General features: G+C 62.5%; 2 protein-coding genes across 5 annotated transcripts in view; both read left to right on the forward strand.

The window, feature by feature from the left end:
* TBC1D2B (TBC1 domain family member 2B) overlaps window positions 1-21,552 on the forward strand; it is a 69,715-nt gene extending 48,163 nt beyond the window's left edge. The window contains exons 7-13 of the mRNA XM_030317198.1: window positions 3,260-3,370; window positions 4,194-4,387; window positions 6,842-7,336; window positions 10,287-10,404; window positions 15,151-15,336; window positions 15,486-15,607; window positions 18,784-21,552. Coding sequence (XP_030173058.1) covers window positions 3,260-3,370; window positions 4,194-4,387; window positions 6,842-7,336; window positions 10,287-10,404; window positions 15,151-15,336; window positions 15,486-15,607; window positions 18,784-18,976 — 1,419 coding nt within the window. The 3' untranslated portion in view covers window positions 18,977-21,552. The remainder of the gene's footprint in view (window positions 1-3,259; window positions 3,371-4,193; window positions 4,388-6,841; window positions 7,337-10,286; window positions 10,405-15,150; window positions 15,337-15,485; window positions 15,608-18,783) is intronic.
* Window positions 10,981-15,068, forward strand: LOC115515404 (vegetative cell wall protein gp1-like). Of its 4 annotated transcripts, XM_030317205.1 has the most exons (3): window positions 10,981-13,976; window positions 14,134-14,187; window positions 14,218-15,068. In XM_030317205.1, exons 1-3 carry the CDS (start codon window positions 13,372-13,374, stop codon window positions 14,678-14,680), a joined length of 1,122 nt encoding a protein of 373 aa, XP_030173065.1. In that variant the 5' UTR covers window positions 10,981-13,371; the 3' UTR covers window positions 14,681-15,068. The 4 variants fall into 4 exon arrangements, with proteins under 4 accessions (XP_030173065.1, XP_030173063.1, XP_030173064.1 ...); XM_030317203.1 differs by having other exon boundaries at window positions 10,981-14,092; window positions 14,175-15,068; XM_030317204.1 differs by having other exon boundaries at window positions 14,134-15,068.
* Window positions 21,553-21,934: the final 382 nt, after the last annotated feature.

Genomic DNA, 21,934 nt, shown 5'->3' on the forward strand with positions numbered 1-21,934 from the left:
CCGGCCTCACACGCTCACCCCTGTACTGGCTCTCCAGCCCCACACCCTCTCCCCTGCGCTGGCTCTCCGGCCCCACACCCTCTCCCCTGCGCTGGCTCTCCGGCCCCACACCCTCTCCCCTGCGCTGGCTCTCCGGCCCCACACGCTCACCCCTGTGCTGGCTCTCCGGCCCCACACTCTTACCCTTGTACTGGCTCTCCAGCCCCACACCCTCACCCCTGTGCTGGTTCTCCAGCCCAACATGATCACTCCTGCGCTGGCTCTCCGGCCTCACACGCTCACCCCTGTACTGGCTCTCCAGCCCCACACCCTCTCCCCTGCGCTGGCTCTCCGGCCCCACACCCTCTCCCCTGCGCTGGCTCTCCGGCCCCACACGCTCACCCCTGTGCTGGCTCTCCGGCCCCACACTCTTACCCTTGTACTGGCTCTCCAGTTCCACACCCTCACCCCTCCTCTGGCTCTCCGGCCCTACACGCTCACTCCTGTGCTGGTTCTCCAGCCTCGCATTCTCACCCTGTGCTGGCTCTCCAGCCCCACACCCTCACCCCTGCGCTGGCTCTCCGGCCCCACACCCTCACCCCTGCGCTGGCTCTCCAGCCCCACACGCTCACCCCTGTACTGGCTCTCCAGCCCCACACCCTCACTCCTGCGCTGGCTCTCCGGCCCCACACCCTCTCCCCTGCGCTGGCTCTCCGTCCCACACCCTCTCCCCCGTGCTGGCTCTCTGCCCCACACCCTCTCCCCTGCGCTGGCTCTCCGGCCCCACACGCTCACCCCTGTGCTGGCTCTCCGGCCCCACACTCTTACCCCTGTACTGGCTCCCCAGTTCCAAACCCTCACCCCTGCGCTGGCTCTCCGGCCCCACACCCTCTCCCCTGCGCTGGCTCTCCGGCCCCACACCCTCTCCCCTGCGCTGGCTCTCTGGCTCCACACCCTCTCCCCTGCGCTGGCTCTCCGGCCCCACACGCTCACCTGCGTGGCTCTCCGTGGCACTGCAGGAATTGAACGCAGCGTGAGGGGTTGTGGATGGAAGTAGGGACTTGCTGTCCTCTGTGTCCCCCAGCACTTAATGCTGCGTGGTTCCCACGCTGATTGCTCCCCTTGTCCCCGAGTTAAACGTCCTTGTGGGGGACCGTCTGTGTTTGTCGGCGGCACTCTGTCATGTCACTGTCACCGTCATTTCCGGGTTTCTCAGTCAAGAGTCCGTGTCTGCAGCCCGCAGGTTCGTGCTGTTTGGAACCTGCGGGCTCTTCTCATTGGTCTGATACAGACAGGGTCACTTTCCGGGGTATTTTGAGGAGGGAGTAAACGTTGGTCGTCATATTTCTCCAGCCTAGAATTTAAGGAGTTTATCTTTCTCATGCTTCCTTCCAGACCTTTTCCGTGGCTCCGTAATTCTGTGCCCGGAGCAGGTCGATCCCTGCTTTGTCCGGCACCATAGCCCAGCTGGTTGGGCGCTGTCCTCGCTGTGACTTGGGGCTGCCCGTCCTGTGACTGTGTCCCCATCCCCTTGTGCCGCCCTGTCCTCCTTCCTGCGATTTGCTCCTTCCGCGTGGGCCTTCATTCACACTTGCGGCCTTGTTCGTTTGTCCGGCCACGCGCCGGGCTCTGCGCTCTGCTGGAAGCGCACGGTGTGTCCCTCCCCACCCCGCCCCCCGCCCCCGTGGCACCCAGTGTGGCTTGAGAGCAGAGACAGAGGCAGAACCACAGCTGCACTGAGGGTGAGCAGCAGGGAAGAGACGTGGGCCGGCGCTCGTGGTGGTCTAGACGCAGCTCTGGAGCCAGACCTGGCCTGCGTTCGAGCCCAGCTGTGGCGCCTGTGAGCCCCCCCACGGCGGGTTGGGCCCCTTCTCTGCCCAGTGTGTTCACCTGAGACCCAGCCCTCCCCTCGGGGGTCTCGCGGGGATCGGGCTCCTGGTGCCTCACGGGGCTTCCCTGCTGTGATCGTCACCGCAGGGAGACCGTCCTTGTGATGAACAGTCAGGCCCTCCCAAGGAAGACACTGTTAGTCTGCTCTCCTGCTGTCACCCACCCCCTTGTGTCACTCGGCCTCGGTCCGTCGGGCTCGGGCACGTGCTGCGCTTGGCCTGGCGCTCCCTCTCCTCCATCTGCCGCCAGCAGCTCTCACCCACCAGGAGGGCGAGACTGAGGCCGCGGAAGGGGATCGGGGCCTTCTGTGGGGCTAGATTTAGGTGTCTCGCCGGCCTGTCATGACATGTGGTCCCACGGACTCAGAAGGTGTGCGTGTATCAGTCAGGCGTGGCCAGTGGCCCGGAGTCCAGCGGCCTGGCTCTCAGAGGCCGGATCCCGGCCCCTAGGCTCCGTCTTCACCTGGGCAGCGGAGACCTGGGGACGGCTGCCCAGCAATTGTCGTGGTGCAGGCAGATCAGGAGTGTCATGCCGACCCACAATCCCTAGCAAGTGCCCCACAAACGTTAGCGATTGAAGGGATCACGGACACGTCATTTTCTCTGTGGGTTTTAGGCTGGTTGTGGGCCGCCAGCCCCACGGCGATGTCCAGCCTGGGGCACGTCTCGGGGAACGGCCCTGGCTTCTGTCCCGTGAGGGTCCAGGAGCCCGCGGCTTCCCTGGCCACTCCCGGCCGGCCCCGGAATTTTCCTGTGGCTGTGGCCAAGGCCGAGGGGCCAGAGCCTCCCCGGGAGCCCCGGCAGAGCGGGAGAAGCACACTGATGAAGGGCTGCGCTCGGCAGCACGTGTCCGGCTCAGGCTTCCTGTCCTCAGGCTTCAAGGCCAGAGCCAAACGTGTCCCCACGTTTGGTAGAGCTTGTCGCCGGCCCGTGAGGCCTCTTAAAACATGGCAGATGCAGCAGACATTAACCATTGGTGAATTTAGGTGAAGGGTATGTTGGGTTCGCTGTACTTCCCTTCCAGCTGGGCCAGAGTTTGACGTCTTCCACGTGGACACGGGAGGGACGTGCTCTCCGCAGCGCCTCACCCGCTGTCAGTTGCAGGTGTGGGTCTCTAGTTGAGGGCGTGTGCGGTGTGCAAAGTGGGTGAGTAAAAATGAGCACCCGCAGAAAGTGTGCTGTCTCTCTGCTTAGGAAAGAATGGAGCGTGAGGGACGTGAGTGCAGGCAGGTGTCTGCACAGAGCGGGGACGTGGGTCCTGGTGGCCGCGGCGGTGGTCGGGGTGTCGGCACTCATTCAGCGGGACCGTTTGATTGCAGGGGCGGAATATTAATCATGTAGAATAATCAGCCTTCAGCTGGTGTGAATCGACGGGTTTTCTCTTCCAACAGGACAGCCTCCAGGGGTATAAAACGCAGAATAAGTTTCTCAACAAGGAAATTCTGGAGCTCTCGGCGCTGCGGAGAAACGCAGAAAGGAGGGAGCGGGATCTGATGGCCAAGGTGGGTCGGGCGCGGCTCTGTGTCCTGGTGGCGGGGGACTCAAGCCTTCCGGAAGCGGGTGCCCGCAACCCTGTCCTGCTGCCGGTGGGGGTGTGGTCACGACCCCGAATCGTGTCTGAAACGTTGGGAGCGCAGAGTGCTGGGTGCTTGGTCTCATCCGAGGCGCCCTGCTGTGTCCCGTCTGCACGTATAACGGGATTCACAGAACAGCTTAAATCCTATTCTGAGGCCCCCAAATGAAGGCCCCTTGGATTGTGATTTTAGCTGTGGTGGGGGACGATTTCCCACCTGTAAACGGGGAAGGGGGAGAACACCTCGCTGCCAGCCCAATGGTGGCGGTGCGAGAGTCTGATGGCATTGTGGCGGGAAAGGCAGCGTGAACATGACAGCCGTCACCCCGTCCCCCGACCTTTGCCTGCGTGTTCTCCTTGGCGTCTGTCTTGTCTGAGGCGGCGGCGGACGGGAGCTGGTCCCAGGCACAGGGCCCTGGGAAAGTGTGGGTGCCACGCGGGCGCCTGCTCATGGCCCACATGCCAGGGACACGACATGACCTCAGGAACCGGCTCGTGCTCTGGTTCCCGCTGCTCCCTTCGGCCGTCCAGGACCCATGTGGGTGTTGGCATCGGGTCCTTGGTGCCGGAGCCCCGGAAGGGAGGGGACGTGACGGGTGGCCGGTAACATAAATTAATCTCTTGTCCTCCACACGGCCCCCCGCCTCTCCTCCTGGTAGTTGGGGGCTTGTCATTCATCGGCCGCCTGACGTACCTAAGGGTCGTGTGTCCCGCGTCGGTCGGGACGGAGGTAACCGCCACGCTATCTGTAGTATTCCAGCCTGGAAGCCAAGCTCTGCCAGATAGAAAGCAAATACCTGATTCTGCTGCAAGAAATGAAGACGCCCGTGTGCTCAGAAGAGCAGGGGCCCTCCCGCGAGGTCATAGCCCAGCTGCTGGAGGACGCTCTGCAGGTGGAGGGCCCCGAGCAGCCGGAGCAGGCATTCGTGAAGCCTCGCCTCGTCAGGTAAAGGTGCTGGCGGGTGGTGGGACCCCCTCCTGAAGCCCCCTGCTGCAGCCACAGCGGCCGTTGACGGGGAGCGGGACACGAGGCCGTGTCCCGGCGAGTAGGCGCCCCGTCCGGAGACACAGCTGCACCCGATGGCATTGTGGCGGGAAAGGCAGCGTGAACATGACAGCCGTCGCCGCGTCTGAGAGCACGGGGGCCCCCGAGTGGGGAAAACGCCTGGGTGGCCTGGCTCGGCGGCCCAGCACCCACCGAGGCTCCGACGTGTGCCGTGGACACACTTGGACACGCGCAGTGTCGCACGTGTTAGAAAATGGCCGAGTCTGGAAGCCCGTGCCGGCTCTCCCCCTGGGGTCCTTAAGTAGTAGTTTCTGAAAAATGAGATCCGTGAGACGTTGGACACGGAGAAACCTGCAGACTCGGTCCCGTCTCCTCTTGTCTCCTCCGCTGGCCGCTCCGGGACGGCCCTGCTGCAGGGGCCTCGCACCTCCCGCCCCAGTGAAGCCTGGTCAGCGCGGCCTCCCCGCGTCTGCGCTCAGGCGCGGCACCCGCACTGCCGAGGCCTGTGCTCCGGGAGCCGTGCGGGCTCGGCGAGGCGGGTGCGTGTACCTTCGTGCCGCACAGGAGGCTGAGGCTCTGGGGGAGACGTGCCGGCCACGGTCATGGTGCCCGGGGGCAAGGACAGGGCCCGCGGACAGCCCCCCGGCTGGCGGCTCTGGAGACACCGTCCTTCCTCCCTCCCTCGTGCGCCGTCGGGCCCTCGCTGTGTACATCGTACGTGTTCAAACCGCGGGTAACTAGGACGCTGACTGTACGCACGGACTCGTTTTTACTTGATGAAAATTTCAAGCCTACGGAGTGACGGCCAGCAACACCCCACGTGTACCGTCAGCAGTTACCAGTGTTTGGCCGGTCTGGTTTCGTCTTCCCCTCCCCCAAGGTTTTTTCCTGCAGTTACTTTAAGGCAAATGCCACTCATTTTGTCTTTTCACCTTAAAACACTCCAGGATGCGTTTCTAACTTCTGACTGATGGCCCTCTTTCGTAAGTGTATTTACTTGGAGAGAGGAAGTGTGTCTGGGTGTGCACATGCGCCAGGGAGGGGCAGAGAGGGAGGGAGAGAGAGGGGATCCCCAGCAGGCTCCACGCTGTCAGCGCAGAGCACGACGCGGGGCTCGAACCCGCAAACCGCGAGATCACGACCTGAGCCAAAATCCAGAGTCAGATGCTCAACCGACCGAGCCACCCAGGCGCCCCTGATGACACTTTTTAATATGCGCATCCCACCACGTTCTGTGTTTTCACAGCTGCCTACCCTCAGCGTTAACTTCCTGAAATCGCACAGGGGGATACGTGTGGCTCCTGGCATGTCGTTCTTGCCTCGTGTACCTTCCCGGTAGGGGGGGACGTGTGGTGCCCCGACCTCGGTGTCTTCATTCCTTCCCCTCGTGGTTCCTTCCGTGCTCCCTTTACCAGATGAGGCGGGCGAACACGTGGTTCGTGGGTCTGCCTGTCTGTGTGCGAGCTCCCGTCCCGCCGGGTGTAGACTGGAAGGGGGATCCCCGACCTGCAGGGAACACGGCCGCAGCCGCGCCAGGGCGGGTTTCCAGAGCAGCAGGGCACGGGAGGCCCGCGTGCCGGTTTTCCCGTGGCCGGCCTGGCGGGTCGCCACACGCTTCGCGGCATCCAACGCCGCACGTAGGCTCCTGCCGGCGGCCGACGTGTCCTGGGCTGCGCTCCTTCCCCGCGGCACATGGTCACGGGATTGTCGGCAGAACGCATTCCCCGGGCCGCCGGGCGTGGCGTTCAGCCCCTGCTTCTGGAGGCCGCTGCGTCCCCGGGCTCCGGCCCCCGCTTCCTTCCTTCAGCAGCCGGCGACAGTGGGCCACGCGGCCCCTCTCCTTTGACCCCCACCGTGAAGGGCTCCTGTGCACACGCTGGCCCCTGGAATACCCGGGGTGAGCTCCCCGCCGTGAATGCCTTTTGTGAGGTGACCTCGTCACGGGTGTGAGGCCCTGGGGTTTGACGTCCTTGGGGCCACTGTCCTGCCTTCCACGTCCCTGATATCCACACAAATGTTTTCTCCCTCGTCTTTCCGCTTTTTAAAATGACGCTTTTCCAACACAAAAGTTTCTCGTCCGTCCAGGTGTGACGCACACGCACACGCGTGCATCGGCGCGGCCGAATCTCCCAGTAACGCCGGCGTCTTCCCTGTGCTTTCCACACCCTCGGATTCCCTTTTTCTCTTGGTATCAAGAAGAGGTCTAGTCTAACTTGCCCTCGCGCAGACAGCCGGTCGTCCTGACCCCGTTTACGGAGAAGTTCAGTCTCTCCTGGCCGCTCCAGCGCCCGGGCCCTGGTCACGGGGCCACGTGCACGTGGCTGGCGCTCTTTGCCGTCGTGCTGCTTTTGTGGAAGTCACATCATTTTATCTTCCTCCCGTTTTTCTCAACAGCGAGTACGACATCTACGGGTTCAGGACCGTCCCAGAGGACGACGAGGAGGAGAAGCTGGTGGCCAAGGTCCGCGCGCTGGACCTGAAGACGCTGCACCTCACGGAAAACCAGGAAGTGTCCACCGGCGTCAAGTGGGAAAACTACTTCGCGAGCACGATGAACAGGGAGATGGCGTGCTCTCCGGAGCTGAAGAACCTGATCCGGGCGGGCATCCCGCACGAGCACCGTTCCAAGGTGTGGAAGTGGTGCGTGGACCTCCACACCCGGAAGTTCAAGGGCAGCACCGAGCCCGGGTACTTCCAGACGCTGCTCCAGAAGGCGCTGGAGAAGCAGAACCCGGCCTCCAAGCAGATCGAGCTTGACCTGCTGCGGACCCTGCCCAACAACAAGCACTACTCCTGCCCCACCTCGGAGGGCATACAGAAGCTTCGCAACGTCCTGCTGGCCTTCTCCTGGCGGAACCCGGACATCGGCTACTGCCAGGGTCTGAACAGGTGGGTGTCGGCCCCACGCTGCTCCGGCGTGCCCCCCACCGGCCGGGACGGGCCCCTCCCCTGCGGGGAAGTTGCAGTCAGCTAGGTTGAGTGACGCAGTGTCCCCTGGGGCGCCTGCTGGCTCGGTCCCTTGAGCAGCCGACTCTTGATTTCGGCTCAGCTCACCATCTCCCTGTTCGTGAGTTCAGGCCCCGTGTTGGGCTCTGTGCTGACCGCTCAGAACCTGTTCGGGATTCTCTCTCCATCTCTCCCTGCTCCTCCCTCGCTCGGGATCTCTCTCCGTCTCTCTCTTGAATAAAGTTGAAAAAAAGTAAAATACGAAAACAACACCACTGCCAAATTCACGTTATCTGAAGCAACTGCGTTTCTTGTTCCGGTTCCTCACGAGGTTCAGGGTTTGACCAGAAGTTTGATCTGACTGTGCTTTTCAATTACAATTTTATATGATTCTACGCTCATGACGCACGAAGCGGATGCTGGTGGCCATTCCTCGTTCATCCAGCATCTTCGTGAGTTGAGAAGTTGCCCCAGATGGTTCTGCGGCTGGCTGGAGCCTGGCACCTGTGGACGAGAGTCTGCGGGTCTCACGCACGTCCCTGCTCCCATAGGCGGAGGACACTGGGAGGCCGCCCACCTCGTCGCTCGTCGTTCGGAGCCGGGCTGGGGCGGGACGAGGCCACCGGAGGCCCCGGGGTCTGCGCCGCAGGGGGCTGCGTGCCGTGGCTGCTTGGCGCCTGGCGTCTGTGGCTGACGTGCTTTCTGCACTCGCTGGCCCCGCGCTCGTCCAGTGATGCTCTGTCCGCGCAGTGGGAGCGGGAGATCCGTCGAGGCGTGAAGAAGCCGTGTGTGCTTGCGTGCGTTAGGAGTTTTGCCATAAGCCAAGGGCACGCGTTGAGTTGTGGATGCTGACGGTTAATTCTGGCCGCTCGCAGGCCCTGACTCCCACTCTGTGCCAGATACTGACCTCCAGTAAGGGCCGTGTGTTTGTGTCTGAGTGGCCGTGCTGCAGAAGGAAGGTTTCAGCTGGCGTGTTCACACTAGGCAGTTGCCAAGGAAGTCACCTGCCTCTGTGGTGGGGAGGACGGATATGCTGTCTGTGCCCCGAAAGCGATGGATTCGGCTGCCCCTTCGCGCCCCCGTTACAAGAAAAAAAGCCGTAAACGGGATGCTGTGTAAGGAACGGTTTAGTTCTCTTTGAATCCACGATTCATGTGGAACACCCAGTCTAACAGTTTCCAGAAGCCACGACCCTCTGAAGGCCAGCGGATCCCTCCGGCACGCCTGTTTGGGGGCGACGCTGGCGCCCCGTTCGTCTGGCGCTGCCGTGGAACCTCCTCCTCCACGGTAAAACTTCCAGAAAATTGCCCCCATCATCCGCACCCCGTCACCCTTAGGGCCTCTTAACTTTAACCATTTTATTGGGGTTTTCCCCCAAATATTTTACATGTGCCTCCTGAGAACCCAGAACTCGGGTAGAAGAATGTTAGCCTTTTTTTTTTTTTTATTTTATTTTTTTTTTTTTTCCAACGTTTATTTATTTTTGGGACAGAGAGAGACAGAGCATGAACGGGGGAGGGGCAGAGAGAGAGGGAGACACAGAATCGGAAACAGGCTCCAGGCTCCGAGCCATCAGCCCAGAGCCCGACGCGGGGCTCGAACTCACGGACCGCGAGATCGTGACCTGGCTGAAGTCGGACGCTTAACCGACTGCGCCACCCAGGCGCCCCTAAGAATGTTAGCCTTTGTGAGTGATCCAGGCCTACCTTCTTGAAACTTGGTTAAAGTGACGTCCTGCAGGCTGCGCTGACTGCAGACCCCTGGCCCCGCTCCCCACACCTTTGGGTGCTGTGGACTTGCTGTCTCTCCCGTCCGTCCCTGCCGTGGCCACCTGCCTGCGCCCGTGCGGTCAGGCCTGCCTGAGGCGTCCCCTTCCGCCGACCCCACGTCCCTCGTTTTAAGGTCTTAATTCGAGGTGAACCCATCGTAATTTTACGTGAGGAAGAAAAAGACCGTAACCGGCCTTGGAGAAGTAGGGTTAGGGTTTCCCGTAAGCGAGGCACAGAAGCTGTCAGAGCAGAGGCGCTTGGATTTCAGATGCAGAGAGAAGGGCTTTTTTTCTCGTCGCTTTGTGTCCAGATCCTGCCTGAATGCCTACTGGGAGTCAAGCCTGGGATCACTGGACAGGTCCGTGACTGGGGACAGTGTAACGGCTGAACCCAGGTTTCCTTTACGAGCAAGCTGACCACTGTTCAGGCTCCTGCCCCCACGTGCACGCACACCGTGGCCGCAGCTCCTTCTGAAAGCCCCTCGGAGTGGTTGTCTGTAGCCCATCGTACACTCACCCCTGGACTTTCTGTGCACAAAGGAGCTGCATTAGCTAAGCATTTTTTTTTTTTTAACGAGGCTGGTTGATCATTGGGAAAGAATTTCAGCATCCTTAAACGAAAACCAAATGAAAGGGTTGGCGGGAGCAGTACCTTTGTTTCTCAAACATCATTTATCTTAGTGTTTATTTTGAGAGGGGGAAGGGGCAGAGAGAGAGAGAGAGAGAGAGAGAGAGAGAGAGAGAGAGAATCCCAAGCAGGCCCTGTGCTGTCAGCACAGAGCCCAACACGGGTCTCGAACCCATGAACCATGCAGTCATGACGTGAGCTGAAATCCAGAGTCGGACGTGCCTCACTTGGGGCACCCGGCTGGCTCGGTTGGTGGAACACGTGACTCTTGATCTCAGGGTTGTGAGGTTGAGCCCCACATTGGGGGCAGAGATGACTTAAAAAAGAAAGAAAAGGACGAATGTGTAGCTCGTGCAGGAAGTTGCTTGTTCTTTGCTGGGGGACTGGAGATGGCCGCGGCTGTGTAAGCAGACGGCGCGTTGCGGCTGACCAGCCGTGTGGCCCGGGCCCCGGTGTGCGGGGTGCTGGCCCTCACCTTGCTGTCCGTCTGTTTACAGGTTGGTGGCGGTGGCCCTCCTGTACCTGGAGCAAGAAGACGCGTTCTGGTGTCTGGTCACCATAGTGGAAGTTTTCATGCCTCGAGACTATTACACCAAGACGCTGCTGGGGTCCCAGGTACGGCTAGAAACGCCGCGTGTCAGTCAGTGGCCTGGAGGGTCCAGCCGACACGTGGCGAATTTAACGTCGGTGGGGGAGGGGCTCCCGTGCGTGCTGGGCCTTGAAACAGAGGTACGAGGAGGGCGTGCCGCAGACCCCGGGCCTGGCTGAGTGTGACCGGGCGGGGAAAGTCCCACCGGGCACAGCTGTCCGCCCCCCCCATCCCCTGCAGTCCTGCTGTCTCCCTCCCTGAGCACAGGTGTCCTCTCCATAGCCCTGCTCTCTCCCCAGCACACGCTGCCCCCCCCAATCCCCTGCAGTCCTGCTGTCTCCCTCCCTGAGCACAGGTGTCCCCCCCCCATAGCCCTGCTCTCTCCCCAGCACACACTGTCCCCCCCTCCCCCCATCCCCTGCAGTCCTGCTGTCTCCCTCCCTGAGCACAGGTGTCCCCCCCCCCCATAGCCCTGCTCTTTCCCCAGCACACGCTGTCCCCCCCTCCCCCCATCCCCTGCAGTCCTGCTGTCTCCCTCCCTGGGCACAGGTGTCCCCTCCCCCCATCCCCTGCAGTCCTGCTGTCTCCCTCCCTGGGCACAGGTGTTCCCCCCCCCCCATAGCCCTGCTCTCTCCCCAGCACACGCTGTCCCCCCCCCCCACCATAGCCGTGCCCTCTCCCCAGTGCAACCTTCCTGGGGAGCCCGGGGACAGGAGTAGGCAAGCCAGAGATTTCTGAGGGGGGGGCACCTGCGAAGGACCAGGGAGGGAGCAGGGAGGCGGGGGAGCCCCCGGACCAGGGACAGGAAGGTGGCTCGAGTGGGACGGGTCCCAGATGGCCGCGTGGTTCTCAGGAAGTCTCGGCCAGGCCAGCAGGGACCCCTGTGACAGACCTGTGTCTCATGCCGACAGGCTGCATCGGGGCTCCGCCGTGGTCACTCCCTTCCTGGGAGCAGGCAGCGGGGCTGGCAGTCACCCCCCCCCCCCCGACGGGAGACGTGCCCACAGCACCCGGCGCCCGAGGGCGAGGGGGCCCGAGGGCCAGGGGGCGGGAGAGCCCAGGCTTGTCTCCTGGGGGCGGTTCTGGCTCCAGAGCAGCCTGGGGCCCCTCCCCTGGGCCGGGCTGGGGCCGCCGTCCCTGCTCCCCAACTAGCAATCCTGCTCCTCGGCCTGACCTTCACGGCCCTGCGGAGGCAGCAGAGGCACCGGCGGGGGATGGGCGGGTGGCAGGAGGGGACTGACGGCACTTCTCTCCCCGTCAACGGGTCTGACTCCGCGGTGCCCGCTCCTGTCTCCTGTCCCCCATCCCCACCCCCGTGTGGGAGGGACCTCCCTGTTCCAGTCTGGGGGTGACTTCCTGCCCTTGCCTTTGGGCCACCAGCAGCCGCCTGGCTTCTCAGCGTCTCTGTCACTGTGTGACTTTCCTGGGTAAAATCCCTCAGGGTCTCGGTTGTAAATGCTGGGAGTAGGTTCTGTCCGCCTGGCTGGCCCCTGCCTGAGTTTTGCTTTAGATTTGCACATCTGCCTTCAGACCGGGTCCATCGTGGCCTCTGTCACTGCCTGCCCTCTGCGCCCGCTAGCCCACCAGCCTGGACTCCCCCTCATTTCTCGCCCCCTGCATCCCTGCGGTTAGCTTCTGGTCGTTGCCACCTGCCTGGTGGCTCTCATCCCTGCTCCCCCTTGACCCCTGACCCTTGCCAGGGTGCCCTGCTTTCCTGTATAACTGTCACTCTTGCGGTCTGCCGTGGCCCCTTGTGACGGAACACCTGCTCGCCTGTCACGCCCTGACCTCGGGTGAAGACGTGACTCCCTAGGTCACCGTTGGCCCGCCTGCGTCCTGGAGAGCACCTGCTCTGAGCGCTGAGCACCGCTTCCTCGGTGCCGCTTCCTGCCCCTCTGGGGCCGCCCGCTGCTCTGGTCCGGGGCCTCGGGGACAGCGCTTGTCTGACGGGACCCTCCCCGTGTGCCTGCTGGTCCTGTAGCTGGTCAGCAGCCCTGACGTTCATTTCGATATCGCGGGCACGCGGCACGCTGAGCGCGGAGCGTGTGTGAGCGAGCTCTCCGGCCGGGGGCACTTAGCGAGCCCCCCTCGCGTCTGCACAAAACCATCCGGATGCAGGCATCACGGTCCCCCTCCTCCTTGGGAGACAAGCGGAGCTCAGAGACGCTAAGTGCCTTGCCTGAGGAGCTACCACCAAGGCCCAGGCTGGGGTCTGGACCTCTGTCCACTCCTCCTGGAAGGCCGGGGAGGAGAGCAGGGCCTGGGCTCTGGGCCCAGTGATCCCAGGAGAGTCATCTGGTCCTCCGGTGACCGCTTCAGTTTGCTAAGCGACTGAGAGGCTAGTTTCGCCAGTGTGTAAACTAGGAAGTGAGCAGTTAACAGGCAGCAGTCACTGTTTTGTGGGAGTGAGGGGGCCAATAAATAATGTTCTGTGTATCACAGACGCCTGGGAGCCAGTAGCTTCAGAGACTCAAAATCTCAGATGACTGTGTTTCAGAACAAGAAGGTCTCACTCCGAAACTTACTCCAGCGGCAGGAAGGAGCCTTTGTCTTCGTTCCCTGGAGCCAGGCCCGCCCCCCTGTGGGGCGTGGCCACGTTGCCGGCGCCCCGTGCCCCAGTTTCCACATCTGTAAGATGCGCGTCAGACTCCCCTCCTGTGGAGTGCTTGACGTCAGATTCAGACGATGCTTTAAGGGTCTGTCATAATGTTCAGAATTAAAAAAAAACTCGCAGTTACAACAGGCAGAAGGGAAAGACCTATCTTAAGTATGTGGATTTGAGATGAACTGTGCCTCGTGTTGTCACGGAAAGGGAATCGTAAACTGAAGAGACTCTCTCCCCAACTGAGAAAGTCGCAGAAGCTCCCGAGGAGCAAGCAGGTGACACAGAAAGACGGTAAGAGGAGGACGAAAACCGCGTTACTCTACCAGGGAGACCACGGTTGGCATTTTGATGTGCTCCCTTTTTGCTCCTCCCCCACCTCCCCTTAGGTATGGACGTTGGGGGCGTGAGGTGTCCTGGCTGCTTCGCGTCACAGCTCCGGCGAGTTGCCCCGTTCGGTGGCTGCCGCGTCCCGTCGGGGCAGTGCGTGGACTGTATGTGTCCTACAGGGGGCACCGCGTGGGCCGCCCTGAAGCGGGGACAGCTTGTGTGCCCCTCTGCCCCCACGGCACCCTGCCTCCCGGATCCCTGCCGGCTGCTCGCGGCTTCTCCGTCGTTCCATCCGCCGTGCACCGGGACCCGGCCGGCGCCGAGGACCCCGTCCCCCGGTGTCCCCTGGTGTCCCCCGGTGTCCCCCGGCGCGTTCCTTCCCCCCCGCACCCCACCACCTCCCGAGCCGGCGGGGCTGGGGCTGAACACGGGTCGGGCGGTGCTTGCTGCCGGCTGCTCTGCACCCGGCCCTCTGCGCCCGGACAGCCTCGAGCGCAAGGTGCCACCTGCCGCCCGACGGATACAGGGCGCTTCTCGCGCTGTGGGGGCGGCTTCTCGCCCCTCCTCTTCAGCCCAGTCCCACCCCTCCTGGCAGAAGGAGTCTGTTCCCGTCACTCATCCCGCGGTTACTCGTTCTGGGGGCACTTGCCCTTCACTCATCCCGTGGTCACTCGTTCCGTGGTCACTCATCCCAGGGTCACTCATCCCGCGGTCACTCGTTCCATGGTCACTTGTCCTGTGGTCACTCGTTCTGGGGGCACTTGTCCCGCATTCATCCCGTGGTCACTCGTTCTGGGGGCACTTGCCCTTCACTCATCCCGTGGTCACTCATTCTGCGGTCACTTGTCCCGCATTCATCCCGTGGTCACTCGTTCCGCGGTCACTCATTCTGGGGTCACTCGTGCCGTGGTCACTCATCCCAGGGTCACTTATCCCGCGGTCACTCGTTCCATGGTCACTTGTCCTGTGGGCACGCGTCCTGGGGGCACTTGTCCCGCAGACACTCGTTCTGGGGGCACTTGTCCTGCTCTCGTCCCGTGGTCACTCGTTCCACGGTCACTCTTTCCGTGGTCACTTGTTCCATGGTCACTCGTCCCACGGTCATTCATTCTGGGGTCACTTGTCCCGTGGTCACTCGTCCCAGGGCCACTGATCCCGTGGGCACTTGTCCCACAGACACTCATTCTGGGGGCACTTGTCCCGCACTCATCCCATGGTCACTCGTCCCGTGGTCACTCGTCCCGCAGACACTCGTCCTGGGGTCACTCGTCCCACAGTCACTTGTTATGTGGGCACTTGTCCGGTGGTCACTCATCCCGGGGTCACGTCCCACAGTCTGCTGCCCTCCCTTGCCCACCTTCAGCCCCTGAAGGTGGCCAGCACTGGCCTGGGCCCCGGCCTCAGGCGCGTGCTGTCCCTAGGCCGTCGTTCAAATGCGCAGGCGCTGTGTTTAGCGGGTGGTGCTGGCCCTGCCCACTGAGAGGGGCGAGGCTTCCGGGGAGACCCCTCTAGGGGGGCAGGCACCGGCTGCATCACATGGTGCCCTCGCGTGCCCTGGAGCGGTCCGTGCAGGTGTCCGGGGGCGGCGGCGGCTGGGAGGTGCAGGCAGCGCTTCGCGCCCCGTGACATCCGTGGGACGGCCGTGCTGCTGTCCCACTGACTCTTGGGCCTGGGACTCGGTTGTGACCCGTATACCCTAGATCTCGCGTGCGGCGGCCGGGCCGACTCTTCCCCCGGCTCAGGAGCGGATCAGAGCGGCCTGTGTTCTTGGGTGTTTGGGGCACACGAGTGGGTCTCAGGCCCGGGCGCACCCACGCCCCCGCCCCGCCCCCCTCCCCAGGTGGACCAGCGGGTGTTCAGAGACCTCCTGAGCGAGAAGCTACCCCGTCTGCACAGCCACCTGGAACAGCACAAAGTCGACTACACCCTCATCACGTTCAACTGGTTTCTGGTGGTGTTCGTGGACAGCGTCGTGAGTGACGTCCTCTTTAAGATCTGGGACTCCTTCCTCTATGAGGGACCAAAGGTGGGTCTGCTCGCCGGGTTTCCGGGCAGCACGGTGGTGGCCAGCTTCCCCGGGTGCGTGAGGGGCCACCGTGGGGCCGGGGTCACAGGAAGCAGCCGCCCCGGGCCGAGGCGTGCCTCTGCTCACAGGTGTCTCTGTCCCGCCCACAGGTCATTTTCCGCTTTGCCCTGGCTCTTTTTAAGTACAAGGAGGAGGAGATCCTGAGGTTGCAGGACTCCATGTCCATTTTCAAGTATCTCCGTCACTTCACGCGCACTGTCCTCGACGCCAGGTGCGTCCTTGGGGGCGGGGGGGCGTGGCGAGAGCGGGAGCGCTGGTCCCTGCTTCCCGAGGAAAGGGTGGGGACAGGCTGGGGACACCAGGTGGCTTCCAGTGATGGGGAGGGGCGGGGGGAGGATAGAGGAGGACAGTTTATTTTTTCTCCAATGAACATCAGTCCCAGCAGCAAAGCAGCATTTTTATTTGTCCAGCAAGCCTTTACCGAGCGTCCGGGGCACGGGGGGCACGGTGACCAAGGACGGACATCTCCCGTGAACAACCTAGGCGAGACCACTGGCGTGACAGCCTCAGGGCTGCCGTGGGGGGAGCCCAGATGGGACAAGTGCAGGGGAAAGGTGGGGGTGAGCGGGGCCGGGGGGACCCCAAGGAGAGGGTGTCCTGGGCAAAGGGATCCTGAGGAGTGGAGGTGAGAGGCAGCGTGTCTGGGGCCGTGGCGGAGCAGGACGGGCTTCGTCCCCCGAGTGTCGGGAAGACAGGAGGGCTGGCATCGGAGAGGAGACCCGGGGCCTGGGGAAGGGGGGCGGGGGGCGGGGGGCGGAGGGGGTACACTAGAGCATGGGACAGGAAGTGGAGCTTGGGGAACCCTGGGCTTCTGGCCCGGGCACCAGGCCTCGGCGGATCGTGTCCGTGTTGTGCGTGTGCCCCCGACCGCGTTTGGCGGCTGCCCTGGGAACTCGCCAGGGGCTCCCACGGCCAAGGCGGGGTACAGTTCGCTGCTGCCCGTGTGGTACAGGGCCGCCTTTCCCTGCACATGACCGTGTTCCACGTCAGGCTTGTCTACCCGTGAGGAAGCCATGAGTCTTTCCGCAGAGAAGTGTCTGTGGCTCACGTACGTTTTCAGACTATTTTTTAAATTATTTCTGAGAGAAAGAATGCAAGCGGGGGCGGGGGCAGAGGAAGAGAGAGAGAGAGAGAGGGTCCGAAGCAGGCTCTGCGGTGTCAGCGCAGAGCCCGATGCAGGGCTCGAACTCAGACTGCCAGATCGTGACCTGAGCCAAAGTTGGACGCTTAGCCGACTGAGCCCCCCAGGCGCCCCTCAGACTTTTTGGACTGTAGCTCGTAAGACCATTTCATATCAGAATGTGAGCTGCCCGTGCCAGAGCGTATAGAAGTGAAACGGTTTGTTGAAATGTTTGTGGTTCTTGCTGAAGGTCTGTGTTAGATGTTGAGGTTTCTAACTTCCTGTTACAAAACGCTTGTCATGATTCACCACGTGGGTTTCTCATCCACTGATGTGTCACAACCTGCTTGAAAGCCCGCAGGGCCCCCCAGTAAGCTGGCAGGTGCCCCTCTTCTTGGCTGGCCCCGCGAGAAGCCGCAGGCCCTGAGGGCCCCGGCGCCGGGGGGAGCCCGGCCGCAGGAGGGCTCTGGGGCAGGGGCTGGGCCCAGGTCCCGGGGAGGGGACGCTGCGAGCAAAGGGGCTGATGGCTGAGGCCACGCCCGACAGCCCAGAAGGCATCGCGGTTTGTAAGGATTTTCAGGCAGCTTGACGTATCGGCGACAGTGGCCTCGGTTTCGCCAAATGAAAAGCCAGGGAGCAAAGCCTGAGACAGAGCAGGCCGAGAGCGTGCGCTACCCTTCCATCAGGTCGGGGTTCCCTAACCTCCCTTCAGGCCCAGGCTGCAGGATGTGCCCCCCCCCCCACCCTCCCGGCAGCGCCTCCCGCAAGCTCTGCAGCGCCACCTCGTGAGCGGCCTCGGGCACAGCCGCCCGGCCGTTGGCCTCAGGAACTCAGTCCCCGTGGCTGGGTGGCGACCCGGGGGTTTCACTCAGCTCCCCGGGCTGGTGGGTCTAGGGGAGCAATTCCACATAACCGAGCGGCTCCATAAGAAAGGAGGGCGCGGGTGCTGAGTCCCGTGTGCCCAGGAGACAGCGGGTCAACGGATTAAACCAGTCTCGAGTCGGGGCCCCTGGGGCCTTCAGCCTGGGCTGACCATGGGATATCTCTCATCTCCTGACCGGGCCGCAGAGCGGAGTGTTCTGCCCTGCCCGCTGGGCCAACAGGGGCTCTGTGAAAATAACCTAGTGTTGTTTGCCTCCCATAGAGGGGGCTGGAGGCCAGCTCGCAGGTGCGTGGAGTCTGCGACTCGTGGCTGTAGGAAAAGGGGCTGGTCGTGTGGCCCTGGGTCCCGGGTCTGCGCTCACATTTCCGTTCACAGACCCCTGCGGCCCCGGCCGGTGGAGCCCAGTAGGAGGCACGGCTCTGTGCAGGCCTGTCCTGTTCTCCCACGTGCCCGTGTTCTAGAACAGTCTGGGAAGCTTGGCATTTGAAGGTGGCCTTCCTGACCTTTGACCTCACGCAGGGAGTCCTCTGGAGTCCTCTGGAGTCCGGCTAAGGAGTAGGTGTTTGGAAATTCAGTAGGGAGAAATGCCAAAGGCTACACCCTCCCTTAACGTTACACCTTCTAGAATAAACTTACATCAAGGCAGCCCACGTGGGTGGATGGTGGCAGGCCACCTGTGGCCGCTGGCTCTGTCCTCACCGCCTCTCCTGGGTCTGGAGGTGCGCCAGGGCCCTGTGGCTGGGAAGAGAAGCCCCTGGGCTGGATGAATCGGGGGCTGCACCCGGCCCCAGGCCCTGGGGCACCTTCTCATTCTGATCTTATTAAACCACTGGCCAGCAGCTACAGCCCCGTTTCTGTGATTTTAAACCGTTTACTGTAAATCAGTGCCTTGATCCCAGGATAGTAGGAAACCCATAGAGTGCACATCTGTCTGCAGACGTGTTCGAGCCTCGTCGTGTGGCTCCTGGGTATGACGGTGCCTGTCAGGTGGGCCTGGGTATCCGCTGCTCCCCGGTCAGGCCCGGGACAGCCCTCCGGGCCATCCTTCTGCTGGTCCCGAAGGCTCAGGCTCGCCGGCCCTGCAGTCACAGGCAAGTGCCAGGCGCTGTCCTTGTGTGCGTGTTGTGGTGGCAGCTCTGGTGACCCCAGACCTCAGGAAGGTCACTAACTTATCCCAGCCTATCGACGAGGAATCAGAAACCAGGAAGGGAAGGGACGTCACCTGCCCCACGACAGAGCGAGCGTGTCTGAGTCCAGGCCGTGGCTCAGGGCCGGCCCCGTAGCCTGTGCGTGAGAAGGGCTGGCCTCCAGGTGATACACCTGCTGGGGTCCCATCCTGTGTCCTGCCCTGCTGACGCTCCGTGCCTGTCCTGTGTCCTTCCAGGAAACTGATCGGTATCTCCTTTGGGGACCTCAACCCGTTCCCCCTGCGCCAGATCCGGAACCGGCGCGCCTACCACCTGGAGAAGGTCCGGCTGGAGCTGACGGAGCTCGAGGCCATCCGGGAGGACTTCCTGCGTGAACGGGATGCCAGCCCTGATAAGGGTGAGCTGGTCAGCGATGAGGAGGACACCTGAGTCCCCCGTCCCCACCCCCCACGATGCTGCTCTTGCCTTCACAACCAAAGTGTGCCAAAGGGTGACCGCAGAGACGTCTCTGCTCCTTTAAAAGCCCGAATGTAACGCCCGTGGTCTCTGGAGATCTGCCGGGCAGACATCCAGGGCCACACCGCACTTTCTCCTTTCCACTCGCGGTGGGGTCTGTCCTGTTTACAACTGTCTTCCGTGCCGTGGCACGTGGCTGCGCCTGTCCCCGGCTCGCGTGGTCTGTGCGCCCCCAGGTGAACTGGCTGGATGTTTTCCAGGCCCTGTTTACTGCACGTGTCAGCTGGGTTGGTCACTGGCTCGCGCCCTCGGGACCCCGTCCCAGGCGCCTCCCTGTCTCGCTCCTCCTGCACCCGGCGCCGCTGAGGGCCTCCGCCGAGCAGCCACACTGTGCTTCGCGCGCTCCCGGGCCACAGTGTGGCTGCTCCGGGGGCACAAGGGTAGTGAAAAGGGGCCTTTCCTAGAAAAGCAAGTGCGTCCCACGCTCAGAAGCGGCCTGTAGAAAACCCACACGCCTTCCCTGCGGGCAAGCGGCCTCGCCTCAACTCTGGAACAGCACTGGCCCTTCCGTGCACAGCGTTTCAAGCAGCGAAGGGCCTGGCTTTCCAGACAGCCCACACTCCCTCCTGGGCACCAGCTGGGCTCGCCTGCCCTCAGCCTTCCCTCTGCCTGGCGCAGATCTCTGTGAAATCCTTCTTTTTGGCGGGCTCCGAGTCACCGTCTGTGGAGGGAGCCGTCCCGCAAAGCAGGCCCTGCCCTGGGGCCTCGGTAGAGGGGACAGAGCAGGGCCGTGGTGCAGGTTCCGGGTGACAGTCGAGGTCTCCTCCACCTGCTGGTGTGGGGGGAGGCGGCTGCCGGGGCTTGGGGCACCGCTCGGGTCCCCTCCCCGGTGCTGCCCACGGGCGTCCTCTCTGGCAGCGTCCTTGTCCATCCCCGAGGCCGTGGGGGTCACACCGCCCAGGCAGCTCCGGAGGCGGAGCGCTAGCTGTTTGAAGCCCCGGAGAGAGGCTTTGCCCAAGGAAGTGGACTTCTGCTTTATCACAGCGAGGACCGTCCCTGATGCGGACGTGTGACACTGTTTCCTGGCACAGTATTGCTCAAATAGGAAAGAAATGACTTCAAGTGGGATTTTTACACTACCTGGAGAAGTCGGAAACAGCCCTTAGTTGATGTGTTCGATGCAGCCTGAGTGCTGAACCGATGGAATTTGAAGCGCTTTTTTCCCAAGTAGGGATGTCCTGTCACCAGCGTTGAGCGGGGTCCAAGCCGGGTCCGCATCTCCACAGACTGAGTTTCCGTCCGTAGGTTGGTTGACTTGATTTTCGGGTATCACACACGTTGCACCGTTGTTCGTTTCCTGGGGGTGGCTGGTGGCGTCCTCACTGCCATTCGCGGACCCCCTGCCCTGGCCCCCACGCAGCTGCCGGCCTGGGGACAGCGGTGAGGATGTGCGGCCGGATCAGACCGTAGTCTCCGGATCGATTTCCCGGAGGGGACGGTGCTGCTGGTTTTGTCCTTCTTGCCCCAGAAAGACGCATCTTAAAGACGTGGATCGGGCCCAGGTTCCCACTGTATGTGGCTGGAGTCGTGGTTTCAGGGAGCGGCTGGCCCGGCTGTGCTGCTGCCTCTAGGCGGTCGTCCGAGGCCGGAAGTTGGTGTGAAAGCCGAGGGGTCGGGGGAACGGGCCAGGGGTGCTGGCCTCTGGGTGTCCGGAGGGCAGGAGGGGAGCTTGGCCTGGTCCGGACGGGACAGGATGGGGCCGTCGCTCCAGAACCACAGGGCCCGGAACGGCCCCCTCTCCTGCCCCCTCCACCGGGCGGGCAGCGTCCCGATGGGGCGGCCTCAGCACCGGCCCAGGGCCCCTGCAGGCTGGGTCTCGTGGCGACACTTCTTGCCCAAACGCGTGTACCGTGGCCAAGGGGATTCCCTCAGCGTGTTGGGGGGGCACGTGGATGTGTTTTTGTTTCATGGGTTGAACGTGTTAATACTTTTGTATATTTTTTCACTACAGTTTATATTTTTATAGACTTTGTATCGAGGTTTTTCTAGATGACGTACATCTATTTTATATAACGAGTCTTGTGTACGGCTCCCTGTATTTGTGTATAAACCTGAGCACGACGTGGCTCCCCACTCCTGGGCCCCGGGCATCCCGCCTCTGGCTCATGCTGGGGCTGCTTCCCCGGGTAGCACCTCCCTGGTCACTTGCGGCCATGCGGACAGCTGTCCAGCACCCGCTGGGGCTGGACCGAGACTGGATTCTCCTCCACTGTATCCGTATAGGAAATATTCTAGGCAGATAGCCAGCGCGTTTTCCTTTTTGAAGCTAAACGTGTGTACTGCACAAATCCCCACCCTGGCTTTGTGCCGCGTGGTCTTCCCCAGGTGCCCTGGGCGGCGGTCAGCCTGGGGCGGGAGGGGGTGTGCCGGCAGGGGGGCTGCTGGCAGGTGACTTTCCTTCATGTCTCTGCAGCTTCTGTGCTCGTCTTCCAGTTAAACTTTGGAACGGTCCTACTAAAAAGCCAAATAAACTACTAATTTGTATAACATTGTGGTTTGAAATGTGGTTATAATCACTCGTGGCGGGGCTCACCCCAGGGCTTAGGGGGGACAGGGGCCTCCCCGACCTGCCAGCAGGGTGTTTAGGTCCGTGCCCTTGGTTTGCTCTTTCGGGGCGTGTGGGACGAGACGCCTCGCCTCGGTCAGCGGCGCAGCCCCGGGAGCCGAGGCCGAGCTGGCAAATGGGGGGCCTCGGCCGGGAGCCGCCCTGTGTCTGGAGCAGCCCCCCCGGGTCACAGCTGTGCCGTGCCCCGCCTGAGTCATGGGTTGTTTGCCTCTCGTCTGGGCTGACCGCTCGGCTGCCACCGGGGACACCATCCCCCTCAGCCCCCATCATCGGAAAAACACACCACAGTGATTAAGACCAAATGT

The sequence above is a fragment of the Lynx canadensis genome, chromosome B3, assembly GCF_007474595.2.
Source record: "Lynx canadensis isolate LIC74 chromosome B3, mLynCan4.pri.v2, whole genome shotgun sequence".
Taxonomy (NCBI): domain Eukaryota; kingdom Metazoa; phylum Chordata; class Mammalia; order Carnivora; family Felidae; genus Lynx; species Lynx canadensis.

Bases quoted from the DNA above. Each gene is read 5' to 3' on its own strand.
- LOC115515404 (XM_030317203.1), top strand. From the start codon at position 13,372: ATGGACGTTGGGGGCGTGAGGTGTCCTGGCTGCTTCGCGTCACAGCTC. The intron at 14,093-14,174 runs GTCACTCGTTCT...ATTCATCCCGTG, and splicing joins TGTCCCGCATTCATCCCGTG to GTCACTCGTTCCGCGGTCAC.